General features: G+C 43.5%; 1 protein-coding gene across 2 annotated transcripts; it reads left to right on the forward strand.

Moving 5' to 3' along the window:
* The first annotated feature begins 14,586 nt into the window (after positions 1 to 14,586).
* On the forward strand, positions 14,587 to 26,500 carry BCL10 (BCL10 immune signaling adaptor). Of its 2 annotated transcripts, XM_036444612.2 has the most exons (4): positions 14,587 to 14,944; positions 22,036 to 22,135; positions 22,272 to 22,560; positions 24,670 to 26,500. In XM_036444612.2, exons 2-4 carry the CDS (start codon positions 22,076 to 22,078, stop codon positions 25,014 to 25,016), a joined length of 696 nt encoding a protein of 231 aa, XP_036300505.1. In that variant the 5' UTR covers positions 14,587 to 14,944; positions 22,036 to 22,075; the 3' UTR covers positions 25,017 to 26,500. The 2 variants fall into 2 exon arrangements, with proteins under 2 accessions (XP_036300505.1, XP_036300503.1); XM_036444610.2 differs by lacking the exon at positions 22,036 to 22,135 and having other exon boundaries at positions 14,591 to 14,944.
* Positions 26,501 to 27,706: the final 1,206 nt, after the last annotated feature.

Raw genomic sequence — 27,706 nt, forward strand, 5'->3', positions numbered from 1 at the left:
GCCTTCTGAGAGACAACTCTTACCCTGCAGCATGCTACCTGGGCTTGTCCAGGTGAGAAGTGGTTCAACTACCAATTCACACCTGGCACTCGGAGTGTATGTCCTTGTGATTGGGGAATAGTATCAGAAACCACAGAGGGTTGTCTTTGTTCTAACATAGAAGACTTGTGTCTCTCTGCCTGGCCAGTGTGGCCCAATGGTTGAATGTCAACCTATAAACCAGGAGGTCACAGTTCAATTCCTGGTCAGGACACATGCCCAGGTTGCCGGCTTGATCCCCAGGAGGGGACAAGCAGGAGACAGACACTCAATGATTCCCTCTCATCATGGATGTTCTATCTCTCCTCCTCTCCCTTCCTCTCTAAAATCAATAAAAATATTTTTAAAGGCTTGTCTCTTCTGAGTGGTAGGTGCATGGTCTCTGACTGAATCTCAAACTCGGCAGCTCCTGAGGAGTCTCTCAGGGCCCCCAGGACTCTGTTGGGGGTCTCAGTAATACTGCTTTGCTTCCCAGCCTGAGTTCTGAGCCTCTTAAGAAATAAGACAAAAGACTAATTATTGCACTAGCTGGTTTTGCTCAGTGGATAGAGCCTCAGCCTGAGGACTGAAGGATCCAGGGTTCTATTCCAGTCAGGGCACATGCCCAGGTTGCAAGCTTGACCCCCCAGTATGAGGCGTGCAGGAGGCATCCAATCAATGATTCTCTTTCATCACTGATGTTTCTATCTCTCTCGCCCTTTCCCATCCCCTCTGAAATCAATCAATAAATAAGTAAAAAGAATAAGTATTTAGAGGCCAAGATATTGCTTTGGTTACTGATAAAGGTTAGGTTGGAAGATCTAAGTTGTTTCTAGTGGCAAATGGGAACTCAGCGTTAGACAGGACCCTTCTGAGGCTGCACTGGGCCATGGCCAGAATTCTCCTGCAGGGACACAGCTGGCCCCTGAGGGGCTGAGCAGAACGTGTGCTCACAGTGGATCAGCCTGCTCCCAAGAAGGGAACTCAAAGCACTAAGCCAAGCATCCAGTTCTTCTAACCAAATTGACCAACTGGAAGGAGCTCTGCCGTAAATCAGACCTAGCCAAGGCTTTTCCCTTAGTCTTCTTGGGGCAGATGTTTATAGAATGACAGTTTCCTTTAAGAGGGACATCTGGTTACCCTATAATCAATTCTACTCTGACATGGTAATTAAACACCTCTGTTCCACGCTCTATCCGGTGGTTACCACAAACCCGCAAACCCACGTTGCGTTCTGGCATTCACACCTCCAGCCACTACAGTCACTTCTTCCGTTTACCTAACACCCGACACCTACTCACTGTCGTCTGAGGGCACACAGAATGCTGTGGTCTGGGTCAGCAGTGCCTCTTCAACTCCTTAAATGCTACAACCCGTCCCTCTTGTGTCCTTACATAAGACACATTCTTATGTTGGCGGTTTCCATTATTATGGCCTTCAGTGTCAGCAAGTATCATCCGGAACCACAACAACAATAAATGGAAAACCTAATCATTGTGGGGTTTGTGTGTTTTTTTAAGTCTGTTCCATTTAAATGAGTCATACCATGAAGTAAATACATACTCTCCTTTTAAACCTTTCACCAGTTACATAACTCCCCAAGAGTTCACTCCGACCCTGTGTTATGGTAAGGTTTTTTTCCTTGTTCTGCAGGACTTTCGTTCTTGGATTACACATTGTTGGGGATGACTGCCAATTCCGCCCTTTGCCCTCAGCTCTTCCCTGAGCCGTGTGTGTGTGTGTGTGTGTGTGTGTGTGTGTGTCCCAGTCTTGCAAAGAAGTGTCACCTTTCCTGTTTTCTCAGCAACTTGAACCAATTCCAGTTTTCTCCTGAGCTTCCCTGGCAGTGTTTGGTGGAGTGTGCTTAGCTGGCCTGTTCCAGGAAGCTCCCCACCTTGTCTCCAGGGCATCCAAAGTAAAGAGCATTGCATTGGAATGGAACTGAACTTCCTGATCCTTCAGAGTCTTCACTTCTCCTTCGGTGCCCTCTCCCCCACCCCCCCTTGCAGGCAGGGGCTAAGAGAAACTGGCAGGTTGGTTCAGGCTTCTGGGTGTTCCCATCATCTTCCCCATGGCACAGTATACTTCCTTCTGGTATGGACACAACCCCTGTGTTTTCATGACTTACCTCACTTTCTCCTTATCTACAATTGTGGCTTCCTCCAAGGCAAACCTCGGTCTTGTTCTTCTGATCTGTTCCAGCTAACTCCTGACTCCTAGTGGGAGCTCAGTTAATATACAAGGGAAGGAATGAAATGAGGAGATCAGAGGGGAGATATGGGGTCCCAGCACCCTTGAATGGACTAGTAACCCTCTCTAGAAAGCTGTTCAGCACACATTTCCATGGTCAGTTCCTTCTCTCTGTTATTCCATGTCCTCAAGGTCACCTTTCTGATTTCCTTCCTAAAGGGAGCCACCACACTGACACACGTGTGTGCATACACACAATCACTATCCATCTTCCCTTCCTGTCATCTACGTCATGGCTCTCCGCTATCTGAAATTACTTTAGCTGTATTTTTTTATTATTATTATTACCTGTCTCCCCCTATTATGATGTAAGCTCCAGGAGGTCCTATAGCTTTAGCATCTTCAGTAATGCCTGGCCCGTGTTAAGTGCCTCAAGTATCCATTGAATGAGTAAATGGAGAAAGAGAGGCAGGAAAGAAAGACACGTCCCCCCTCTCCCTTTTGCCCAGGTAAATCAACTTTAAAATGCAGAGCCCTGGGAATCAACACAGAGGAAGAATCTGTTCTTCTGCTCTTTGCTGCCCCCTGGCGCTGCCTTGTGAACTGCAGGGTCGAGGGGCATCTTGAGTGGGAGAAGAGAGGAAAGAAGTGAGAAGTATTGTATATCCAGGTGTCTATTCTTCAAGATGCAAAGGGAGCATGCTGTGAGGAGTGTGGCTCTTCAGGGAGGCGGAGCCTTCCTAGCGATGCTTCCAGCCAGGTCACCTGGGAGAGGAAGAACAGGCAGAGCTGCTGTTAGAGTCACGGGGACATAGTTTGCACTCAGGCATTTACGCAGAGGGGAGGGTTTATTTTAGACACCAGGTCGTGGCACCAGGAACAGGTGGCATAATGAAGCTTCAGGAGAGCCTGGAGCCAGGCCTTGGTCCCTGGGAGGCAGGCTCATCTGGCCCCGTCCTCATTGCCTGCCCTCGCCGCCCTCACAGCAAACTGTGCAGAGGAGAGACATGTGGCTGCTCCAGAGGCTCCGGGGCCCACGCTCCAATTCCACAGGGGAAATCTGACCGGTCCACTTGAGCCAAGTGTCCACACCCCTTCTAATCAGCTGTGGGGTGGAGTCACGTTGCATGAGCGTGGCAGCTGGCGCAGAGAAGGGGGTACGTGTGGGATCACCCCCAGAAACGTTTGCCATGTTTACCCTGATCAGCAGATGGTGTGCTTCAAACTGCGAAAAGTATCTGAGCAGCAGTTTATTGTCACTTCCTCCCAAATATCCAGATATGTTCCATTTGTCTTCTCTGTCGTTAGCGCCCCCCCACTCCCCCCACCCTCACCCCCGTCACCTAGCGCTGGAAGCAGAAAATCAGAAGGGCTGCCCTCAGAAATATGTGCTGGGTCACCAGGGCATTGAACACTTGTTTCCAGTGTTAGTGGATCTAAAGCAGCGATCATGACTCAGTGACAGAGAAATGTGTCCGGCCCCGAGTCAGCCTCAGGAAGTCAAATGTTACAGAAGTCCCGCGGGCAGCTTCCCACCTTCCTCTTTCACTGATTTTGGGGTGTGAGAAACCAGCTTCTGGAATGTACCCAGGGAGTCCAACCACCTCCACAAAACAAGACAGTGTATCGTGAATCCACCCAAAACACACCTTTCCGTGGGTGATGATGAGGCCACCTCACACTGCCTCGCTCTCTGACTACTTCTGACTCATTCGGATGCTTTTCTGGTGTGTGTGATACAAGATGACACGAGGGGAGGGAGATCATGCCTTAGGTTTCTGGAATACTTGATATTTTTTTAGTTGATTTACCTTTGAGCAAACTGCTCCTCTCTGTGAGAGTGCATTTAATAGATTAGGGTGGGGCAGGAAAATGAGGGTTAAGACAAGGTGCCTTCAAGGAGAAAAGCTGCTCTGCTCATTCATGTAAGATTTCTCCTATCTGTGGACAGAGCCGTGTCTCGAAAGATGACATCCCCTTTGGAGAAGTATCCCTATGCTAAGAAGTGCAGCCCAGGTATGTGTCCACCACTGTCCCGGCTTCCTGAGAGGTTTAGGGTCCGTTCTGTTTGATCCCATGGTACTATTCGCCCGGGGACTGCTTTACGAAGACTCTCTCGGTGACCAACATATTGCTGTTGCGGTTTTTAAGGGGCCCAGGCTGTTGGAAGGGGGCTTCCCACTTGGTATGGGTGGGGCAGGGAGCTGCACAAAACCCTGGGGCACAAGTGGTTGTCTTTGGACCTTGCTAATCACCACTGCACTTGCAGCCCATCTGCCATCCTCACCCCTGGAGAGCAGCTTTCTCACCGAGGGCTTGGGGACAGGTGGGAGGGTGCAGGGGTGTGCGCATGGGCTGTGTTCCCGTGGGGCACAGCTCCCCCACCCCTCTCTCCCCCCCTCCCCCACCCCACCAGCCTGTGGAATCTTTACTCTGGGGTACAGAGCTCACTTTACAATTAGGCAGTTATGCATCCGGCTCTTTCTGTCCTACACCTGCACCGGAGACTTTTGAAGTTAAGCACAAATTTGCCTCCTTTATTCTCCAGTGCAAGGGTGACATCCTGCCCCTACAGCAGTGGGTGACTCATATCTAGTTTTCTGGGCTGGGAGGAAGGTCCCCAGGGTGCGAGTGAAGAGAACCAGAACGCCCAGAGTTGGAAGGGTTGTGAAGGTTTGGGGGTGGGCGAGGACATAGAATTAATTCTTCAAAGCATTCTCCCACTCCACACAGATTAGGCGTTGCGCCCGTCGTGTGAGGCGTGTTAGTGTGGAGTGGGGTGTTCTTGTTCACGTGGCTCCTGGCAGGGCCGCAGGACAGACACACGGAACGGGCGTGGAGGAGAACGTTGGAAATGGAGCTGGACTTGGGTTGGTCCAGCACAATCTGGGCTGAGCTGTGACGCCCCGCGGCTGTGTTTACTGAGGAACCTATTATAGATCGTGGGAAATGCGCTGATATCAGGCCTTCCGTTCTGTTGTCTTTTGGAGATGGCAGTGCCAGACCGCACCTCCAGCAACGAAGGTATGTTTTTCCCTTGAAGGCGTGTCCTTGTCAACCAAGCTGAGAGAAGGGAAAAAATAAGCCAATGCCTTCCTATTCTCCCTGGGGTGGGTGGAGCCTGGATTCTGAGGATAAGCAGGAGTGGAGCCCTCCTGTTTGGGGGCTTTTGCTATGGGAGATAGGAATGAGAGAGTATACCATGCAGTCTGTGGCCGCCCCCCAAAAAATGCTTTTACTGACTCTCTGCCCGGGGTTCTCTCCGGCTCAGAGGCACACCTTTGCACAAGGCAGCCAGAGATATCAGGGAGTTAACACCCCCAGGAGAAGGTTCTGGAGAAGTGAGTGAATCCACCAGTTTTTTCAGTTCTCAGGGAAGACGCTTCGGAGGCATGTTCTATACCAGTGCTGTCCAATAGGCCTGTGATGTGAGTTGCATGTGTAATTTTACGTTTTCTAGCAGTCATATTTTAAAAAGTAAAATAAAGCATGGGAAATGAATTTTAACAACAGATTTTGTTTAGCCCCATATACCTAAACTATTATCATGACAACATGTCATCAATGTGAAAATTACCAATAAGATATTTTATTTTACTTTTTTTGTACTAAATGTTAGAAATCCAACATGTGTCTTACGTTTAGGGCATATCTCATTTCTGAGTAGCCCCATTTCGAATGCTCAGCAGCCACAGATAGCTGATGGTTACCATCTTGGCCAGGGAAGTTCCGTGTTGTCTCTCAAAGGTTCCCCCGGGGACTGAGCCCCCATTGCCCACCGGGGTAAACCTTTCTATGCATCCGATGTAGACTTCCTTCCTGAACTGCTTCTCTACTCTCTGACTGGTGCTTCCGGGGATGATCTGCCAAATGAACTACCTGTTCAGATCCTCACCTCTGAGTCAGCTTCTGGGGAACACAACCTAAGACATGATGGGTCTAAGCTTGCAAGCTCTTAAGGGGTAGTCACTTCTCATGTTAGCTATTCTCAACTTCGGACTCTCCTTCTGTTATTTTTACGTGGAGGAAATACATGCTGAAAGTTACAGTAAGAAACAAGAGTCAGTAAGAAGCATTTGGGGGAGGGGGGCACAGACTGCAAGGTGTGTTCTTGGCTGTGACAACCTAGGGGAGGGGTCTGTCTATTCTCAAGCCTGAATAGCAAAGGACAGAGCAGTGTCCCCTCCCCTGAGGTTGAAATGCTGGCAGCAGTAGCAGAGCCATGGAGACAGTAGTGCCCAGCAGATGAGGCAGTTTCATGAGGGTCCCTAGCAGCCATGTGGCTGATTGACAAGGAGGCTGAGCAGAAGAACACAAGAGAACCACCCGCTTACCCACAAGATGGGCCCAGGGGTCCTCAGGGGAGCCAGAGGACAGTTTCCAGCCACCAAACCAGAAGCAGGGTGTACAAGGTGCCACAATTGTATATTTAAAAGAAAACGTAACTTTACAGGCATGGGTGGCAAATAAAGGACACCCGAATGGAATGCCAATTAAGTCTCAATCTGCTGTTCCAGCCAAGATGACTTCAGAGAGTCTGCCATCTGTAAGCAATGAAGGAAAACAATGGCCGGGTTAGATGCAAGTCGACTCGGGCACTGTTCATGTGACTTACAATGCTGTCAAAACAACACATAATGCCTAAAACACCTCTACCTGGGTGTGGGGCAAAAATGAGGAGCAATTTTGTGTGAGTGAGCACTGAAATATCTCAAGAAGAAAACTGACCCCAAAATATCCACACCTATCACTACAGTCTTACATTGTATACTTATTTAATGAAAATGGGAAATTCCTTTGTGCTTATTTGTACTCTGTCCTCCATTGTCATAGGCAAAGTGGGACAATCCTTTAAGAGAGAACCTAGCAGTGTATTCCCAGGCACATTCCCACCAATTGAAGGTCTGTCTGTTTCGACTTCCATGAGCCACACCTAATAAATGAACAAAAATAGCATACAGAAGACCAGTCTAACCTCGAAGCTTTGTTTCCTTAACTCACAAAATCATGCCCCCCCCCCCGTGACCTATTCTAAAAATTGTTTTTAAAATAACAACACTTCCACAACTCACTCTGCCTTCCACAACCCATTCTCTTGAAGGTCCCTCTTCACGGTCACCAGTGACCTCCTATCCTAAAACCCGGGGGTCCTCTCTCTGTTCTCATTCGACTTGAATTTTCTGCAGCGTTCAACATATTGAACCACCTTTTCTTTGTTCCTTCCATTTCAACAAATATCCAATAGCGCCCACTATAAACTGAGCACCATGACAAGCACCTTGGAAATGTCCGGAAACAGGACAGAGACCTCCGCCTTCATGGAACCTGCGTTGGAGCAGGGGCACGTCATGAGCAGCAGCCTCAGGAAACCAGGGTGCACTGGAAGCGGGAGGCCGAACTGCCCTTTCTGAGGAGCGAGGAAAGGACTGGGGCTCTGGAAGCTGGAGAGTCAGAGTCAGCAGAGTGTAGACCACAGAAGGCTATCAGGGAACAAAGCATCTCCAGGCAGCATGTGCCTAAGCATCACAAGATGTCAAGTGTAACTGGGATTTTTATGGAAAACAGAGTTGGGGTGTTGGGTCACATGTGAGTCTGGCAAGTATCGTCGTTTCTCTCAAACCCACACCCTCTGTCTCTCACTATTGCCACCACCTCATGAGCTCAGGGTGTCCGCCTTTAAGCTGCCCTCCCTCCTGAGCTCCGGTTTTATTCTTCTCTTACCCCACTCCCCAACCCCCAAGCAATACAGCCCCAGAGATGTTTCCCTAAAATAAAACTCAAATCCTCTCCCTGCCTGTTTCCTAAAATAGAGCTCCCGAAATTGGTAACGTGCCTACAAAAGATCCCCTGGTAACATACACTGAGTGGCCAGATTATGATGATCTCTGAATGCATAATAATCTGGCCACTCAGTGTATATCCTATATAATAAAAGGCTAATATGCAAATTGTCCCCTCGACCAGGAGTTCAGCTAGCAGGCAGACTGGCCAACCGCCCATGTCCCCTCCCCCTGGCCAGTCTGGCCAGACCCCACCCATGCATGAATTCATGCACGGGCCTCTGATACACACACACACACACACACACACACATACACACACACACACACACTGAGTGGCCAGATTATTATGCGTTCAGAGATCATAATAATCTGTCCACTCAGTGTATACCCCAAGAGACACAGGTTCCTTCCCCAATAGATTCCCCAATACACAGGTTCTTTCTCCTAGAAAAGGCACAATGGAATCATTTTTCCCTTGAAACAAGGGCAAAATTGCTATCCCAGTTTTTAAAAGGTGGATGCACTTTTTGCCACGAATGTAACTACATGTAATAGTTGAAATAAACAGCAAAGATTCTATGAAACTGTGGGTGGTTGGTAGAGCTAAACTAATTTTGACCACAATCCAGATCATCAAAAGTGGGTGGTTTGGGGTTTTTAGAACTGGCACCAAGCAGTTTAAAGAACGTGACGCTAGCTCAACGCAGTGCACAATGCCCAACCAGAAACACAGAATCAACTATATTCCTCAGCAATGGGGCTTCTCCCTGCTCTGAAGGTAAGTCAGCAGGGAGACTTACCTTCTCTCTGGGTGCTGCCCAGAGGGAACCAGCGTCTCAGGAAGCGGCCTGGAGACTGTTCCCTCCAGGCAGCAGAGCTGAGGGGAGAAAGTGCATTGTGGCCAAGGAAAATCAAGGTCATGATCAAGATGAAGGTGCTGATAAGCATCGCTCTGAAGGATGAGATAATAAAGACAGTAAGTCTCAGAGAGTAATAAAAGTGACCATTGCTAACATTTACTGCCTGTGTGGCATATGCAGGAAGCTAAGCACTTCACATGCATTCAATCAATCTCTGAGAAAAGATGTTGCTATTTCTGCCGAAACCAGTTTGGCTCAGTGGATGGAGTGTCGGCCTGCGGACTGAGGAATCCCGGGTTCGATTCTGGTCAGGGGCATGAGCCTTGGTTGCGGGCACATACCCAGTGGGGGGTGTGCAGGAGGCACTGATCGATGTTTCTCTCTCATCGATGTTTCTAACTCTCTCTCCTTCTCCCTTCCTCTCTGTAAAAAATCAATAAAATATATATTTTTTTAAATGTTGCTATTTCTGATCCTTTATATGTTAGTATTTCCCAACAGTCTACCTTTACTCCTCTTTGCATAAAGCTTTTTTCCTGGGTGGATGAGAAACCTGGGGCACAGAGCAGTAAGGACACTTGCCTGAACTTGAACAGTTAAGTGTCAAGGACTAACCAAGTGAAAACCAGAGAATGAGGTGAGTCAGAGACCACAAAGATGGGGCACTGACAAGGGATGGGTTGGGGCAAGTGGGTCAGAGGCCAGGGAGAGTTACAAACACTGAATTACCCTTTAGCTATAGCCTGGTGTGTCCAAGAAGTAAGAATGGCTGCTGAGCCGAAACTGGTTTGGCTCAATGAATAGAGCGTCGGCTTGGGGACTGAAGGGACCTGGGTTCGATTCAGGTCAAGGGCATGTACCTTGGTTGTGGCCATATCCCTAGTAGGGGGTGTGCAAGAGGCAACTGATCGATGACTCTCTCTCATCGATGTTTCTAACTCTCTATCTCTCTCCCTTCCTCTCTGTACAAAATCAATAAAATATATATAAAAAAAAAAAAAGAATGGCTGCTGAGAGAAACCATGAAGGACTGGATGAGGCTAAAATGACACTGACATTTTATTCTATTTCATTTTATTTTATTATGAACAAAACCCTAACACGAGCTCTACCATCTTAATAGATTTTTAGGTAGAAAATACAGTCACGTTAACTGTAGGCACAAAGTTGTTCAGCAGATCTCTGTAACACACTCACTTTGCATAACTGAAACTTTATTCCCGTTAAGTAGCTTTTCTTTAGTCAGTCAGTCATTCAACATGTACTTATTGTACATGGAATGTCTTAGTCCACTCAGGCTACTATAACAAATTACCACAGAATTTCATTGCTCACAGTTCTAGAAGCTGTACAAGTCAATGATCAGGGTGCCAGCCTGGTCTGGATCTGGTGAGGGCCCTCCTCCAGGTGGCAGACTGCTGGCTGCTGTATAAATTCACACGGTAGGAAAAGGGCACCCATCCTATTCATGAGGACTTTGTCCTCTTGACTAATCACCTCCCAATCCCATCACATCGAGGGTTAGGATTTTATCTCATGAATTTTGAGGAGACATAGTCATTCCCTTCCTAACACCTATTATATGCGCTGAGACACTCTTCTAGGAGCACCACTGAAAAAGCAGATAAAATGCTGGCCTTACGAACGTTACAATCTAATGAAATAATAATAGATTAAAAATTAAACAATAAAAATGGTAGCTCTGATAAGCCCCATTGCCAGCTCTTTTCAAGGCAAAACCCCAGTGGAGCTGAATGAGGAAAATCAGGAGAAAGATAAAGGCGAGAAACAACGACTTCCTATCCCGTGAGCCAAACCCCTCCCCCTGGCTGGCAGAGATCCTCCGGATACAAGGAGCTCTGGCCCTATGAACATGGTTTTCCAAAGGCTTAAGGTTGTGGCCACTATCACAATCACTTAGGACAACTACCTGATCTTATGATTTTTTTTAATCCTCTTCTATGGCTTCTTTCTAGAAAAAGTTGTCTGGGATATGCTTGAATACCTTGCAGGAAAGGAAATGTTTTCATTCTCAATAAAACCCATTCCAGAGAAGTTCAGTTTGGGTTTGGTTTGGTTTACTTTATACTGATCCTGTTAGAGTTCATCTTGGCCCTCAGTCTGCCATGAAAAGTATTTTATGTTCTTAGTTTTAGGTTATCCACAAGTTAGTTATAAAAGTACCTTCTGTATTATGGATTTTCAAACAATGCTCTCTCAAGCGCTTGAATATCGTGTGCAAGGGCTGAGAGTGGTGGGACCGGGTGGGTGGGAAGGTAGGTGAGTGAGAGAGGAAGCATCTAAGAGCCCAGCAGGCAGGGCCTTCCACTCTCTTCTTAATGGTCCCTAGAGCAGCTCCATCTTTATCCGTTTTATCTTTTAGCTTCCATGGAGGATTTCATTAGAAAAAAAAATTGCACAGTTAGAGAAAAAAAAAATTTAATTCTAGCTCCAGATATTCATTCCATAAAGTCATGAGCATACATGTTGAATCAAATAGAATTAAGAGCAGGGCAATAAGGCACATTTCCTTGCATGTTGATAGAAGTCACTAGTATCTTGGGTGCAGGTGGAAAACTCTCTATGAACCAACCTCACTATTCCACAAGAATCCCCAAGGGTTATGAAATGTCTCCCTTGACAATGTTAAGAGTGTGTTCATCTGTGTCTTACCATTTTGTTGGTGTCAATAGTTCTCAGCCATGTAATTCTAATGATCTCATTAGGATGAACTGGGAAGTTTTTAGAACTATCATTTCACCTCAAAAGGTTAAAAATAGAGTTACCATGTGACCCACCAATTGGGAACAATGAGGCATGGGCTCAAAAACAAACTATTAAACTTTCAGCTGTTAAAAATTCCTAAGCTCCTTGCTCAGCTGCACCTCATTCCATAACTCCCATCTCAGACATACAGCAGATACAACTTTTTAGTTGAATAAATGAATAACAGAATGACTGTTGAAGAGGGAAGAAGGTTGGAGGTGTCAGAAATAAAATCGTGGTCAACGAACAGGAAAGTCAAATGTATAATAAGCATTGAAAGAAGACTCAAGAAACGGGGCTGTCTGGCACTAACATTTGAATGTCAAAAGCCATAGCAGAAGCAAAAGTGGTGCAATATCCGTACTTGTTAAATCTTGGCAATGAGTGTAGGGTGTTTGGAATATTATTATTCTTTACAGTTTAGTGTATTTGAAACGTTTCATTGAAATAGAACTGTAGTTGAACAGCAACATTACAATGGCGGGACCAAAATGATGTGTCAAATTGGCATCGTTCAAATCACTTTCCTTGGATGGGTTCTGAATCCCTTCCTCCATCAGCAGAGCTGGTATAGTTCTAGCAAAACACAGTTCATTTCCACACATGGGCTAGGTCTCTGAAGGGAAGCCAATTCTCTGAATGGAAATACATATGAAAAGACAAAAAATAATAATCATTTCTTTGTGGTCAATACTGCTGCTCTTGGGAGTTTATGAAAAGGAAGTGACAATAAAAAATAAAAAAGGATTGGGAGCCCTAGCTGGTTTGGCTCAATGGATAGAGCGTTGGCCTGAAGACCAAAGGGTCCCAGATTTGATTCTAGTCAAAGGCCCATGCCTAGGTTGTGGGCTCAATCCCCACCCAGCAGGGAGCATGCAGGAGGCAGCTGACCAGTGATTCTCTCTGATCATCGATATTTCTATCTCTCTCTCCCTTCCTCTCTCTGAAATCAATATGTATATTTTTTTTAATTTTTTTTTTTTTTTTTAAGGATGGGGAATATGTAGGTGAAAAAAATTTGGGGGCCAAATGTCTTATAACTGGGAATAACAAAGTAACCATGGAGGACTGTTCACCACTGCTCTCACCCTAGTCACACCACCATCCCCTTTGCCTGGCTCACTGTGGTAGCCTCCAGCTGGTCTCTCCGTTTCCTCCCTTCCACCTACAGTCTACTACTCTATACTGAGCAGCCACAGCAATCTTTGTAAAAGGAAATGAATCATTTCCCCACTTCTCTTCACCCTTACTACTACTAACCTGTTCTGAACTACCACATCCTGGGGGCCGAGTTATGGAAATAGCTCCCTAACTTGGTCTTCCCTATTCCACCTTCCTTCCCTTCAAAGCCAGGGTGAAAGTGCTCCTTTTCAAATCTTAAATCGGATCATGCCTCTCCTGGTCTTAGAACCCTCCAGCGGCTTCCCATCTGGCTCAGTGAACCCCTATGACTCAGAACAATGTCAGAGTAAATGTACAATGGCACACAAGGACCTCATATCCTTCCCAGTCTCACAATCCTTTTCATTGGCTGTTCTCTTTCTCTCTATGTCCACATGGCTCATTCCCTCCCTTCTGTCAAGTGGTAACTCAAACTTCCCCTTTTCAGAGAGATCTTCATTAACCACCGTATTTTAAGTTTTACTACTCCATCAAGCCTCATCCTTCTTCCCTGGTTTATAGTTTCTTAGTGTCTATCATCTTCTAACATAATAAATAATTTACATAACACTTTTCAAATGTCTATCTGCCTGCCCCAAACATACATATTCTAAAATTTAAACTTCAAGAGGAAAGAGAAATGTACCTATTTTGTTCACATGAGATTTCCTCAAATACCTAGAACAGTGTCTGGCACTTAGTTGACATTCAATAGATATTTGTGAAATGAAAGAACAAATAGTTAAGCAAATTGGGTAATACTAGGATAATGGAAGATTAAGCAATCAGGAAAAATACTGTGTATCAATGTGGAAAAAGACCTATGACATAATGTTAATGCTAAAAGCAGAATCCCTGTGTTGTGATCAAAACTACATTGGTGTGGCTGTGGGGATATTTTTCTTTTCTGGTCCTTTTGCTTTCTCGTCCCTTAAATAACAGGGGTCCCTGCATTTGTCTTTAGTTTTCTTGTCATTTTTATCTACACCTGGAGCTTCTAACTCCCTCTTCTAATTCTTACTTAGCATATTGTCCAAACAATGGCTGGGCCCAAGGCTCTCACCTGCATCACCCATGTTGCTTTGTATACTCCTCTATTAGAAGACCAGGGTGGGAACAGCAGTCTATTCCCCAGTCCCCCGCAATAACATGGGAGAACTCTTACAGAATAAGATGCGCAAGACATATTCATAATGTTTGAGTAATACAAATAACAAAATATAAATTGAGTGCAGGCTGTACGCCGAGTACCTCTAAGACATTTAACATTTATATTTACTTCTCATTGCAAGCCCTATTGAGGACGTCCTTTTTCACAAGATGAAAAAAAGGAAATCTATGTGTAATAAGCAGTAACCAAAAAAGCATAGGAACGTTAAATTATGTGTTAAAGCGGTGGGATTGTAGGTGCTTTTGCCCTTTTAGTATTGTAGTTAGGGCGTGTGATCCTATAAATTAAAAACTTGAGTGGGTAAACACAGCCACCGGAAATCGCAGGGCAGGGCCTGGGAAAGGGGGAGTCACCCAAGGGCGCCGAGGAGCCAGCCGGGAGGAGACTCCGCCGGGGAGACGTCAGCGCAGGCGGGGAGCGCCCGCGGGCGGCGCGGCCACGGCCACGGCGGCTCCCACCCACGGAAACGATTCCTTTCCGGGAGGCCCACCCGCGGCCACATGCAAATGACCTACTGCTGGGGGCGGGGCCACTCCCGAAAGGCTCCGGAAAAGCGGGGGGCGGAACAGGATAGGCCCGCGGGCTGGCTCTCATTGGCTGCCGCAGAGAGGGGGGCGGGCTCTGGCTGCGGCCCCGCCTCCTCGAGGGAAGGCACCTGCGCCGGAGCCTCCGGGAGAGGGAAGAGGGAAGCAGCGGGGTTCCAAGGGCCACGTCTCGTCGGACACTTCGGTCTGCGTCGCTGTCACCCTCGAGGCGAGGCAGGAAGCGCTCCGGCTCGACCCCGAGCCCTTCTGTTTCCCAAGGGGCAGCGCTCTTCCTCCCGCTCCGCTCCGCCTCCGCTCCTCGCCCCTCCTCCCGAGGCCGGAGCCCCCAGTTTAGGTGGGGCCGCCCGCCGCCGGAGCTCCCGGACCCGGAAGAAGCGCCTCCCCGCCTCCGCCATGGAGCCCACCGCGCTGTCCCTCACGGAGGAGGACCTGACTGAAGTGAAGAAGGACGTGAGTAGCTCCATCCCGCCCTCTGGCGCCCCGCGGGCTGGGGGCGGGCGGGGGCGGGCTGCCGCTCGGCGGGCACGGAAAGCGGAAACCCGGAGAGTCGGAGTCGGGGGTCGGAGGAGGAGCCTGCGGGTGGGAGGAGCGGGCCGGGCCGCGGGGAGCTTCAATCGAAGTGACCCCCCTCCCCGGCCAGCTGTTAATCTACGTTTTGAATCGCTGAAATCAGAGCTCGGGCGTCTGGAACTTGATGCAGTGGAGCGCTTGCTTCTTCGCGGTCCGCTTCGTGCCCCCTCCTCTCCGGCCCCCTGGCGATCCCGCCCCCCGCGCCTGGGAGCCGCGTTAGGGACCCGCGGCTCTGGCTCATCCTGAGTCAGACTCCCCAGGCTGCTGGCTGGCTCCACCTGCTGCAAAGGCTGCACCAGATACAAGGATCCCCAGCAGCAGTTGGAGCAAATATGTGAAACTCTTTTTGCAAAGGGGGCTGGGGGAAGAAGCTCAACAGCTGAAAGCAGGACCTGGAATTCCCCCTCGTAAGCAAACGCCCACATATGTAAATTGAGGGGAGGGGGATGAGTACCTGTAGCCCGACAATTAAATTTACCAGCCAACGTTGAAAATATTTGGTAGTTAAGTTTTGTTCTGCTTGGATGCTGCAGAAAAATCGTACTATGTATGCGTAAACAATGAATTTGTTGAGATAGGACATGTGTCTCCTTTTTCCTGTGCCTTTAAGTTGTCTTGCCAATTGAGACCTGTATGAGGACCTGCCACTAACATAGTTTTATATCAATTTCATATTAAAAACAGAAACTCAACGTAAAGTGTGCTCTGGCTTAACCGCACAAAACTTACAAAGTCATATTTGTGAACTGGACAGGACAACAGCTTTTTAGGTGTTCATCTACTTTAAATCTCCTTTTCTCTCTCCTGTAAAGTTCATTATAATATTGTACTCACGATTATGGTTGGGTTCAATTAGCAGGAGGAAATGGGACATAACTTGGACTTCTGCCATTTAGCTGGTGGTATGGAACACTTACTGTGTGGAAAGTACTATCCTTTAGCCTGGACAGATACAAAAAAATAACAGGCCCCTGCTTTACATTCTAGTTGAGATAAGATTGGGACATTGATAGTTAATATATAATAATAAATTGGTGCTGTCTTATTCAAGATGTGTGCCAGTAAAACCATGAACTCAAGAGAGCTAGGCTTTGCTATGTTCCAGATGTTGTTTCACACAATTTACAATGTTCCCGTTGAATTTTTACAACAGTCTCTAAGGGAGATTATTTTCATTCTTGGACCTGGAAGAAGTTGATAAAACAGGCAATGGATATTACAAGTGGAAGGACATAAAATCTGTATACAAACACAGATGTGAAGAGTGGCTTCCAGGCCTTATTTTTTTCTATGAGTTCATTGATACTATCCATTTCCATGATTTCACTTTACAGCCATATGAGAAATTCATAACCTTGGGGAATCATGAAAGAAAAGTATATACACATTTTTTAAAAAAAATTTTGTCATGATATTTTCCCAAAATGGTTTATGACCTTTTCTCTCAACTATAGGCACATATTTCCAAATATCTGCTGGAAATGAACTTTTATAACCTGCAGATTCCTCCCCTTGTCTAAAATTGAACTTTTCATCATTCCTCCCCCAAAGCTGCTTGTTGTTCCTTTTGTGTTCTCTGCCTTGATGAATAGTATACCACCATCCATCCTCCTGGAAACTCCCACTTCTTCCCTACACTCCTCCTTCCCTTCTGCCCCATCTAGTTTACATCATCTTTTTGGTTGAATTTAGTTCCATTTTATTAATATGGATTACATGCTGCTATGAGGATGATATTGTAGTTGAATAAACCAGTTCAAATTTTTAAAACTAACTTTCAATCCTACTTTGAAAAGAGCTTGTTTTCTTAGGAGAAGGGAGATAGACATAAAATGATAATTTTAAATTATTTAACACATTCATCCAAAACACCATTCACTTATCACTCTGCTGCGTTCAGGGTACACAGAGTCTAACAAAACATATCTGGTTCTTGCCTCCTTCAAACATGTAGGTCATTAGGGTTGAAAACAAATAAGTATATAATTATAAATTATGTTAAGTACTACTAGTATTAAGGAGACAGACAGATGTTGAGACAATAATAGGGGTCATCTCCTCGAGGTAGGATGGTCAGGGAAGGTTACATTTAAAGTGGTTCCTGAAGGATATGACAGGACTCAGGGAAGAAAATTCTAGGCAGAGTAGAATTTGCAAAGATCTTATGACTTGGGGAAAATGGAAAAAGACAGAGGGTTCCCTGAGGCAAAGTTAGGAAAGTGGACTAGAGCCATATTATTAAGTATCTTACAGATTTTTTTCCACAAATGCAGTTGTTACTTGAGGAACTAATGTTATATTTTAAAAGATCCCTCTGCCGCCGGGACCGGTTTGGCTCAATGGATAGAACGTCGGCTTGGAGACTGAAGGGTCCCGGGTTCGATTCCGGTCAAGGGCATGTACCTTGGTTGCAGGCATATCCCCAGTAGGGGGTGTGCAAGAGGCAGCTGATCGATGACTCTCTCATTGATGTTTCTAACTCTCTATCTCTCTCCCTTACTCTCTGTATAAAATCAATAAAATATATTTAAATAAATAAATAAATAAATAAAAATAAATAAATAAAAGATCCCTCTGTCTATTGTACGGACTGAGGAGAGCAAAAGTGAAAAGAAGGAAACTAATGAAGAGACTTTCAGAATTTAAACAGTTAAGAGATGATGGTGATTTAGATCAAGTTGAAGGCAGTGGAAATGGATAGAGCAAGAGAATTCCAGGTGCATTTTTGAAATAGAAATGATAGACCTTGCAATGGATTGAATGTAGGAGTTGAGAGTAGAATCAGATTAGTAAGTGGAAATGTCAAATTAGCAACTTAACCAACAAGTCTGGAGATTAGAAGAGAAGAGATCTGACCTGGAAACATAAGTATGAGATTGAATGTGTTCACCTAGGAAGTTGAGAGCTAAAAGGGAAGAGATAAATCATAGAAGAATTTTGAAAAGTGAGAAGTTACAGCCACAGAGATGGGAAGAAAGCCAGGAGAGTGTGGTAACATGAGACAAAAAGGTATTTCAAGGAAGTAGTGGTCAACTGTGTTTGTGTTGCTGAGAAGTGAGATGATTGGAAAGTATCAGATTTAGCATTAAGGAGGGCATTGGTGACTTTGAGAAGAGTGGTGGGACAGAATGGAAATGCCGGGATGAATTGGGAGATGAAAAGTGGAGTCTTGGTGTATAGGGAAGTGAAATGTATGTATAGGGTACCACAAGGACAGAGGAGAGGGATGCCTAACTTACTCTGGGGAGTTTAGGTAAAGCTTTCTGAAGGAGATGACCACTATCCTGGATCTTAAAGGATGAATAGCGACTTGGGGTATAGAGAAGAGAAAACAAGATAAAAGTAAAACATAAAGAGATGTAGAGTTCTGAACAAGCAGTTATAGGTACCACATAAAGTACCAGGACTTTAGGTGATACCTATAAAGTTTAATCCAGTGATAGATTAAACTGGAGAGGTAGGTAGGATCCATACTGTGAAGTGCCCTGTCTGACATTATCAAGTAATTATTTATTGTGCACAACCCTATCATAGACTGTCAAGTCTTTATATGCACTGTCTCATTTAGTCCTCCTAACAGTCCTCTAAAGTATTATTATTTTATCAATAGGGCACAGGAAGTTTAGAGAGGTTAAGTAACTTGCCCCAGTTCTCAAAATTTGAACTGAGGTTAGTCTGAGACCTATTCTTCTGCCAGTGTTGAGGAAGTTGATCCTTTTAAGTCAAGTGTGGAACACAATGTTTTAAATTGTTAAAAAAAAATTAACTGGTGACATTTCAATATTAGACTCTATATAACACTCCAGATTTCCTTTTTTTTTTGTGAAAAATTGGAAGATCAGATAGGTGTGTGAAGGAGATTTGAGAGGGAGGAGAAAAGTAGGAAGTATAGCTAAGTGTCCATTGTTAATAGTCCATGCAACATATAATATAAGGACCTGAAATAGAGATGAAGTGAAGGGGAAAATTAGATCAACATAAAGGATAGGGTGGCAGATCTTGGAGGGTGAATGATCAGATGAAGCAAGTGAGTGACAGAGAAGGAGAAGTCAAATTGTAGGTTTTATAGCATGATTGTGTGGGTGGATGTATGAGAACCTCAAAAGGTGTAGATAAATCTGATTTATGGTGTTGAATTTGAAGTTCCTTTGGGATGTCTAAGTGGAGAAAGTCTTGATCACATACAAAAATATGGGAATCATCATCATATTATATAGGTGGGAGAAATAATAACCGATGAGGTTTTTCAAGGGGTTCATCTTTTATATCTAGTCTGTCTCTTGTAATACTAGAGGCCTGGTGCACAAAATTTGTGCACAGAATGGGGGGGTGTCTCTCAGCCCAACCTGCATCCTTTCCAATGTGGGACCCCTCGAGGTCTGATCCTAAACAGGCAGTCGGGCATCCCTCTCACAATCCAGGACTGCTGGCTCCCAACTGCTCACCTGCCTGTCTTCCTGATTGCCCCTAACCACTTCTGCCTGCCAGCCTGATCACCCCCTAACCACTCCCCTGCCAGACTTATTGATGTCTAACTGCTCCCCTGCCAGCCTGTTTGCCCCCAACTTCCCTCCTCTGCCGGCCTAGTCACCCCTAACTGCCCTCCCCTGCAGGGTTGATCGCCCTCCCAACTGCCCTCCCCTGCTGGCCATCTTGTGGTGGCCATCTTGTGTCCACATGGGAGTAGGATCTTTGACCTCATGGGGGCAGCCATATTGTGTGTTGGAGTGATAGTCAATCTGCATATTACTCTTTTATTAGATAGGATAGAGGCCTGGTGCACAGGTGGGGGCCACCTGGTTTACCCTAAAGGGTGTCCCAGATCAGGATGGGGTTCCCTTGGAGAGTGAGGCAGCCTGAGTGAGGGGCCTGTGGTGGTTTGCAGGCCAGCCATGCCCCCCTGGTGACCCAAGCAGAGGCCCTGGTATCTGGAATTTATTTACCTTTTACAATTGAAACTTTGTAGCCTGGAGCAGAGCCGAGCCTCCTGCTCACTCCATGGCCTGGTCAGCAGCCATTTCTGTTGGGTTTATGTGTCTTCTATAATTGAAACTTTGTAGCCTTAAGCAGAGGCCTGGGCTGGCCAGGGTGTGCAGAAAGCTTTGCTTCTTCCATTGCTGGGGGCAACCCTAGCTCCCGCTCTTTCCAGCTCTGTGCTGCTGCCATTTCTGTTTGGACTTGTTTACCTTCTATAATTGAAACTGTAGCCTTGAGTGGAGGCTTAGGCCAGCTAGGGCAGGCGGAAAGCTTGGCCTGGGAAATCCAAGCCTCCCTTCTGCTCTCTGTGGCTGTAGCCATTTTGGTTGGGTTTATTTGCATACTTGCTCTGATTGGCTGGTGGGTGTGGCTTAAGGGTGTAGTGAGTAAGGTTAATTTGCATACTATTTTATTAGGTAGGATACTACAGCAATGTTCTAATTGGTCTACTCTAACCCTAGTTTTTGCTTCTCCCAGTTCTCTGCAAAAATGTTCTTATTGTTTCTTATTTATAAACCTTAGATGACTCTTTTGGCTACAGGGAAATGTGTGTTCCTCAACATGTTATAAAAATTCTTTTTGCCTGGTCGGTTGTTGACTCGCACACCAAGAGGTCACTGTTTCAATTCTGTCAGGGCACATGCCCAGGTTGTGGGCCCGATCCCCAGAGGGGGTGTGCTGAGGGCAGCCAATGGATGTTGAAGCATCAATGTTTCTATCTCTTCCTCTCTCTCTAAAATCAGTAAAAACATATATTTTTTTAAATTCTTCCGTGATTTAAACCCAGTTTTCCTTCCTATTATATTCCTCACTATCCTGTCACATGCAGTCTGTGTTCCAATTACCCCAGACTTTTTGGTATTTTCCCACTGTGCACCTTGCCTCTAGCAAAAGTGTAGCCTCTGTAAATTTCCCAGATTTTGTAGGTAGAATGAATTGCTTACTCTGCTTCCCCAGTCTTTTAATTTCTGGATCATATCACATTGTCTTTTAATTATTGGCTTGCATGTGATACGTACTCTCCAACTAGACCATATGCCCTTTGCATGTAGGATTCAAGTCTTGTTGATCTTTGCATGCTCAGCACTTGGTATATTAGTATTTAGATATATGGATGTTGGTTGTGTGAATAAATAAGTGAATATTGTGGTTCAGTGGATTGAGAACTATAGGAACCCTTCACCTACTGTACTTTTCTGCCACTATATACTAGGGTATTTCTAAAATCTTCCGTTGCTTTTTGATCATCATTATAAATGTAAGTCAAATTAGTTATCATTGTTACCATCAGTAACGTTTATTGACCATTAACTTCTCTAAGAACTCTACATGTACTTATTCCTCATAACACTTAGATGAGGAAACTGAGGCACAGAGGTGTTACTTACCCATGATCATGTAGTAAGTGGAGGAGCTAGAGTACATCACTGGCTTTGGACTATTGATGCTGTTTATTCGGACCCAGGTCATTGTTCTGCCAATTAAGCCCCCTTAGCTGCTTCTCAGGTCTAGACCTGTTTTCTGTGATTTCTTTTAATTTCTTTCAACATTCACTATTCCTTTAGGTTAGGTTTCTCCTCTCTCCTCCTTTATCCACATCTTTCTTCCTCCCTTCTACTGACTGACTCACTAGTCTTTCCAGCTGACTCCAAAGATACACATTATGGGTCCTTTTAGTTTAGTGAGGTTTTTTTGTGGGTTTTTTTTGTTTTGTTTTGTTTTGTTTTGTGTGTGTGTGTTTTAATAATGGTTTTACTCAAGGAAGATGGAAAATTAACAAACATGAAGAGATTAAAAGCTTTGAGACCTTAAGTTACCCTCTCTGGCCCTGACTAATTCTGGATTCTTTGTTAATGGTAACTGAAATGTATGGAAACCTCTGCTCTCATCTTTAGCCCCAAAGGTTGCCTTCAGCAGACTTCTCTATTTCCACGGGCCCAGACCCTGTGGATTACCATAACCTCTCCTCACAATGCCCTGGTCTTGGTTTATAGATGTGAAAATGAGATCAGAGGAGGACAGAGGCTGTAAGGAATGTCTCATCTAGGACTTGCTTTTATCTACTTGACCTTCATTTTAATAGCATGTATTTTAGTAAGCCTGAACCTCCAACTTCAGGATTCCTACGTGGTTTCCTTAGATCTTAAAATAAATAAATAAATAAATAAATAATAAATAAATAAATAAATAAATAAATAAATAACATTGAAGCACATTTTATGTCTTTCAGGCTTTAGAAAATTTGCGTGTATATCTGTGTGAAAAAATCATAGCTGAGAGACATTTTGATCATCTGCGTGCAAAAAAAATACTCAGTAGAGAAGACACTGAAGAAATTTCTTGCCGAACATCAAGTAGAAAAAGGGCTGGAAAATTGTTAGACTACTTACAAGAAAACCCCAAAGGACTAGATACCCTTGTTGAATCTATTCGGCGAGAAAAAACACAGAACTTTCTGATACAGAAGATTACAGATGAAGTACTAAAACTTCGAAATATAAAACTAGAACATCTGAAAGGTAAATATCTTAGGTATCCAAGAGTTCATTTAAATGTAACAATGCTTTAAAAAGTAAAATACAAAAACAAAAACTACAGAAATGATAACTTTGCATTGGAAAGTTTAATCTTCAGAATTACATTCATTTGCATTTTTAACCATATATATAGAAGGATATCCTTGTACTGGAAAAATGGAATATTACTTAATGTTCTGTATTTATATTCAGTTAACAATTTTATTTATAGAAAATGTAACTATAATAAAATTCCAGTGTACACAGGGGTTTGTTTCTAAAGAAAGCAGAATGGCAGATTAATCTCGTCAAAAATAACTCCTTAAAATGCACTTAACACATAAAGAATAGTATACAAGCAAAGTATTTTGATAAGTCCAACTCAGTTTTTCTCCTACCAGTTGATCACAAGATGAAGTAGTTGGCTGTGTTTATAAGAATCATGTTGTATAAATTATACATAACTTTAAACACTAGAATTATACTGTTTGGCAAAATGAGAGAGGCATGGGAACTGAGGTGAATGAAGGAGTAGCAAATCCATGTTTCCTGTTTCACCCTAACCCAGAGCGTACACACTCACTGATTGGAATGTTCAGTAGAATTGCCTGTACAATTTAAATCCACCTCTTGCTCTAAACCCCATCTCATTCTCCATCTCTCTTTCTAGTGCAATTACGTTAAATGTGAATATGATGTAGCTCTACTCCAGCTGCTGTAGGCACTGGGAATACAGAAATGAGTAATTTAGGGCTCTGCCCTTAAGGAGCTCACTGTCTGTAAGTGCATGCTGGAACACAATGGAAATTTTCCCTTGTGAGCCATATTTAAGAAAATAGTTTCTATAGCATGGAACAGAAATACTGACTATATTGTGAAGTTGGAAGACTAGTGGGGAAAAAATGATATATAAATGTGCTTTATAGACTCTGCAGGTTTTATATAGCATTTGTCAACTCGGAAGGTTCTGTGTCCATAGATAGTTATGGGTTGAATATTTTTGCTAAGCCTAACAGAAAAATAAATTGTGTTTATGTTTATTCTTTCTATATTGAGGCTAATTGTTGGCTATACCCTTTCGATATGGTAAAAATTCTTTGATCAGAACAACTGCCATCACTTAAGTAAATTGATTGGTTGAAAACCTGGACATTATTTAATGTGAAGAGGAAACCTGGGATCTAGTTCTGTCTTTCCCATGAAGTAGTCCTGGAATGCTGGGCATGACTTCACTGTTTCTGGGCCCCTGTTTGCCCATCTTTAATAGTGAGAGACTCAATATAGATAGACTCTCCCAGATGACCTCTAAAATCCCTTCCACTTCTAACACCCTATGATTCAAGACTCAGTAATTAAGATTCATTAACTCAAAGAATTTTAGATATACCCTGTTTAAATTTTGTTTTTATTAGAAAATGTTTCTTGTGCCAGTATGTTAAAGAATATTACTTGTGAAAGCCATTCATATATATATATATATATATATATATATATATATATATATATGAATGGCTTTCACTATATATATATATATATGTATATATATAACTTTCACAAGTAATATATATATATATATATATATATATATATATATATATATATAATTTCAAAGAGAAAGGAAGAGAGAGAAAAAAATATCAATAATGAGAGAAAATCAATTGGCTGCCTCCTGCACGCCCCCTACTGGGGACTGAGCCTACAACCTGGGCATGTGCCCTTTACCTGAATCGAACCTGGGACCCTTTAGTCTGCATGCCGACGCTCTATCCACCAAGCCAAACCAACCCAGGGCTAAAAGCCATTTCTTATTTTATGAAAATTTTTAAGGGCTATTTTATTTTTCCCAGGTCTTCCAATAGTTAAGGATATAAGTATACAGAGTGAGTTTATAGCATGTTATTTAGCTTCCTTGAGACTATTTCCTTAACTAGAAAATGTAAATAATTGGACAAACTTCATAGTTGTTGGGAAAAGCAAATGAAATGTGAAATGAATTATGACAGAATTTATAAATTGTTATTTAAATTTTGTGTGGTAACTAGTTTGTAATCTTTGGAATTGAACTCAATTTTCTTGTTACTTCTTATTAACATCTGAATAATTTTATTGTAGGACTAAAATGTAGCAACTGTGAACCTTTTCCAGATGGAGCCACAAACAACCTCTCTAGATCAAATTCAGATGAGAGTTATTTCTCTGAAAAACGGAGAGCGTCCACTATGTACCATCCGGAAGGAGAATCCAGCACAGCCCCCTTTTTTTCTACTAATTCATCTCTGAATTTGCCTGTCCTAGAAGTAGGCAAAACTGAAAACCCTACATTCTCTTCAACTACACTTCCCAGACCTGGGGACCCTGGGGCTCCTCCTTTGCCCCCAGATTTGCAACTAGAAGAAGAAACTGGAAACTCTAGTGAGATGTTTCTTCCCTTAAGATCACGTGCTCTTTCGAGGCAATGACAGTTTACAGCCTTTTTTTGTTTTTTAATAATGACTAATATTTGAAAGGATATGAATCTTTATAAAACTATTATAATGACTTATTAACACCTGATACATGTCTTTTTAAATGCAATGTAAAAGACACTTTTGTAAATAAACTTTTGTGAATACTTTTAGATAGCTAAAGTAAATCATGTTGATCATGTACTTTTCAGAATTTTATGGGTTTTGTTTTTTTCATTTTTGAGGTATTTGCTGTTTTCACATTTTTTATGTTTTAAGACCAATTATAATACAGAACATTTCTCTATTTGATAATAGAGTCTCAGGCTGGGAATGATGTTTCTCAGTGCACTTGTGCTAGAAATTTTCAGTCTAATGGTCCTTTCCAACCATCTAGCAATAAATTTTCAGAATGAAGCTGTTTCTAATCCTATGTAATAAAAGCCTAATATGCAAATTGTCCCTTTGACCGGGAGTTCAACTTCTTGCTATGATGTGCACTGGTCACCAGAGGGCAGTGCAGAACATGGCAGGCATTGATGACGTGGTGCTGGCAGTGGGCAGCAGTAGAAGTGCTGCCAAACCTGATGGGCCCCAACGAGAGTGGGCTGCAGTGGTATGGTGGAGGAAATGAGCAAGCAGAACCAAGCCAAGGCAGGTGCAGGCGGGGCCGATCCTCGATTGCCCTGAAGATAGAAACCAGCGACGGTGATGGGGGTGGGCCCTCCGCTCAGCTCCCAGGCACTGAGGGAGCCAAGCAGGAACCCAATGACTCAGGTGGAGGGGGGTACACTGGGGCCTGGGGCCCCAGTGATGCCCAGGGCCTAAAGGTCAGCTAGGACCTTCCCTTCCTCTCCAGATGCTTGAGCTTTGATCACCAACCAGGCCTAGGGACCTAATTCGTGCATGAATTTTATGCACCTGGCCTCTAGTTGATAATAAAGCCAATCACTAATGAGAAAAACTGTCAGTGAACCAAGAAAAATCTCTTCCTACTTAGTTTGACTTACAGACACAACAGAATCCCCTTCTGATGCACAGGAACATCGGAGTTTGAGCCACCTAAAATCTCAGTTTTCCAACATACATCTAACCTTAATAATTCACGCTACTTTCTTAAGATACTTACATTTTCATTCCTAAAGAAAAATCTTTACAAAAACCTATTACAAGTAATTTGATAAGATTTTTGAGAAATATTTTTTCTGCACTTTTCATTTTCTTTTAATGAGGACCACTGTGCAAGTTAAAATAACTAAAACAAAATGTTCTTTTTTCCATTTGTGTATGTGATTGTTTTCAATACTATTTGGAACAATTGAAGCAGATTTTTCTTTTTATTATATAACAAAGTTTGACTAAATTTGTGCATTTATAAATTATGTCTTCATTGTGTTCACTTAAATTATTCTATTTTCTGATCTCCATCTAATATATTTCCATTAGTTGCAAAAAACACATGGAAACATGCTATTAACAATAAAAGTTTTTAAATTGTACTGTGTTTTGGAAGTTTCAAACTTTTCAATAGGAAGGAAATGTGTAAAACAGTTACTTTATATGTACTAATTTTTTTAATAATAAGTCTTTATTGTTCAGATTATTACAGGTGTTCCACTCCTCCCGCCCAAATAGCTCCCTTCTATCTGATTCCCAACCCCATCCCATGCCCTTACCCCCGCCACTGTCTTCATCCATAGGCATAAGATTTTTGTTCAATCTCTTCCCACACCCCTCAGTCCCTCTTCCCCCTGAGAAGTGTTAGTCCAATCCCTTTCTATGTCCCTGATTCTACTGTATTCACCAGTCCATTTTGTTCTTCAGATTTTTTATTCAATTGATTTTAGATTCACTTGTTGGTAGGTATGTATTTGATGTCTTTTGGTTCATAATTTTTTACCTTTACCTTTTTCTTCTTCCTCTTCCTAAAGAATACCCTTCAACATTTCATGTAATCCTGGTTTGGTGGTGATGAACTCCTTTAACTTTTTCTTGTCTGTGAAGCTCTTTATCTGACCTTCAATTCTGAATGATAGCTTTGCTGGGTAGAGTAATATTGATTGTAGTCTTCTTGTTCATCATTTTGAATATTTCTTGCCACTCCCATCTGGCCTGCATAGTTTCTGTTGAGAAATCAGCTGACAGTCATATGGGTATTCCCTTATAGGTAACTAGCTGTTTTTTTTCTTGCTGCTTGTAAGATTTTCTCTTTGCCTTTTGCCCTGGGCATTTAATTATGATGTGTCTTGGTGTGGTCCTCTTTGGATTCCTCTTGTTTGGGGTTCTGTGCACTTCCTGAACTTGTAGGTCTATTTCTTTCACCAGGTAGGGAAAGTTTTCTGTCATTATTTCTTCCAATAGGCCTTCAATATCCTGCTCACTCTCTTCTTCTGGCACCCCAAAAATCCGGATGTTGGTACGCTTTAAGCCATCCTGGAGGCTCCTTACACTATCCTCTCACTTTTAGATTCTTCTTTCTTTTGTCTCTCTAGTTGGGTGATTTTTGCTTCCTTATATTCCAGATCTTTGGTTTGATTCTTGGGGCACATTGATCTATAGTTGAGTTTCTATATATTCTTTATTTCATTCTGTGTATGCTTAATTTCTGGCTGGTCCTTTTCCATTTTTATTTTTTTTTATTTTATATTCTCATTAAGGTCCTTGAAGGTTTCACAAAGCTTCTTGGACGTCTCGTCAGGTTTCTC

The sequence above is a fragment of the Pipistrellus kuhlii genome, unplaced genomic scaffold (assembly GCF_014108245.1).
Source record: "Pipistrellus kuhlii isolate mPipKuh1 unplaced genomic scaffold, mPipKuh1.p scaffold_m20_p_2, whole genome shotgun sequence".
Taxonomy (NCBI): Eukaryota; Metazoa; Chordata; class Mammalia; order Chiroptera; family Vespertilionidae; genus Pipistrellus; species Pipistrellus kuhlii.

Excerpts from the sequence above, each read along its gene's own strand:
- BCL10 (XM_036444612.2), top strand. The coding sequence starts at position 22,076 with ATGTCTCATCTAGGACTTGCTTTTATCTACTTGACCTTCATTTTAATA. Across the intron at positions 22,136-22,271 it reads TTTTAATAGCATGTATTTTA|GCTTTAGAAAATTTGCGTGT; the intron begins GTAAGCCTGAAC and ends TATGTCTTTCAG. Across the intron at positions 22,561-24,669 it reads AAAACTAGAACATCTGAAAG|GACTAAAATGTAGCAACTGT; the intron begins GTAAATATCTTA and ends ATTTTATTGTAG.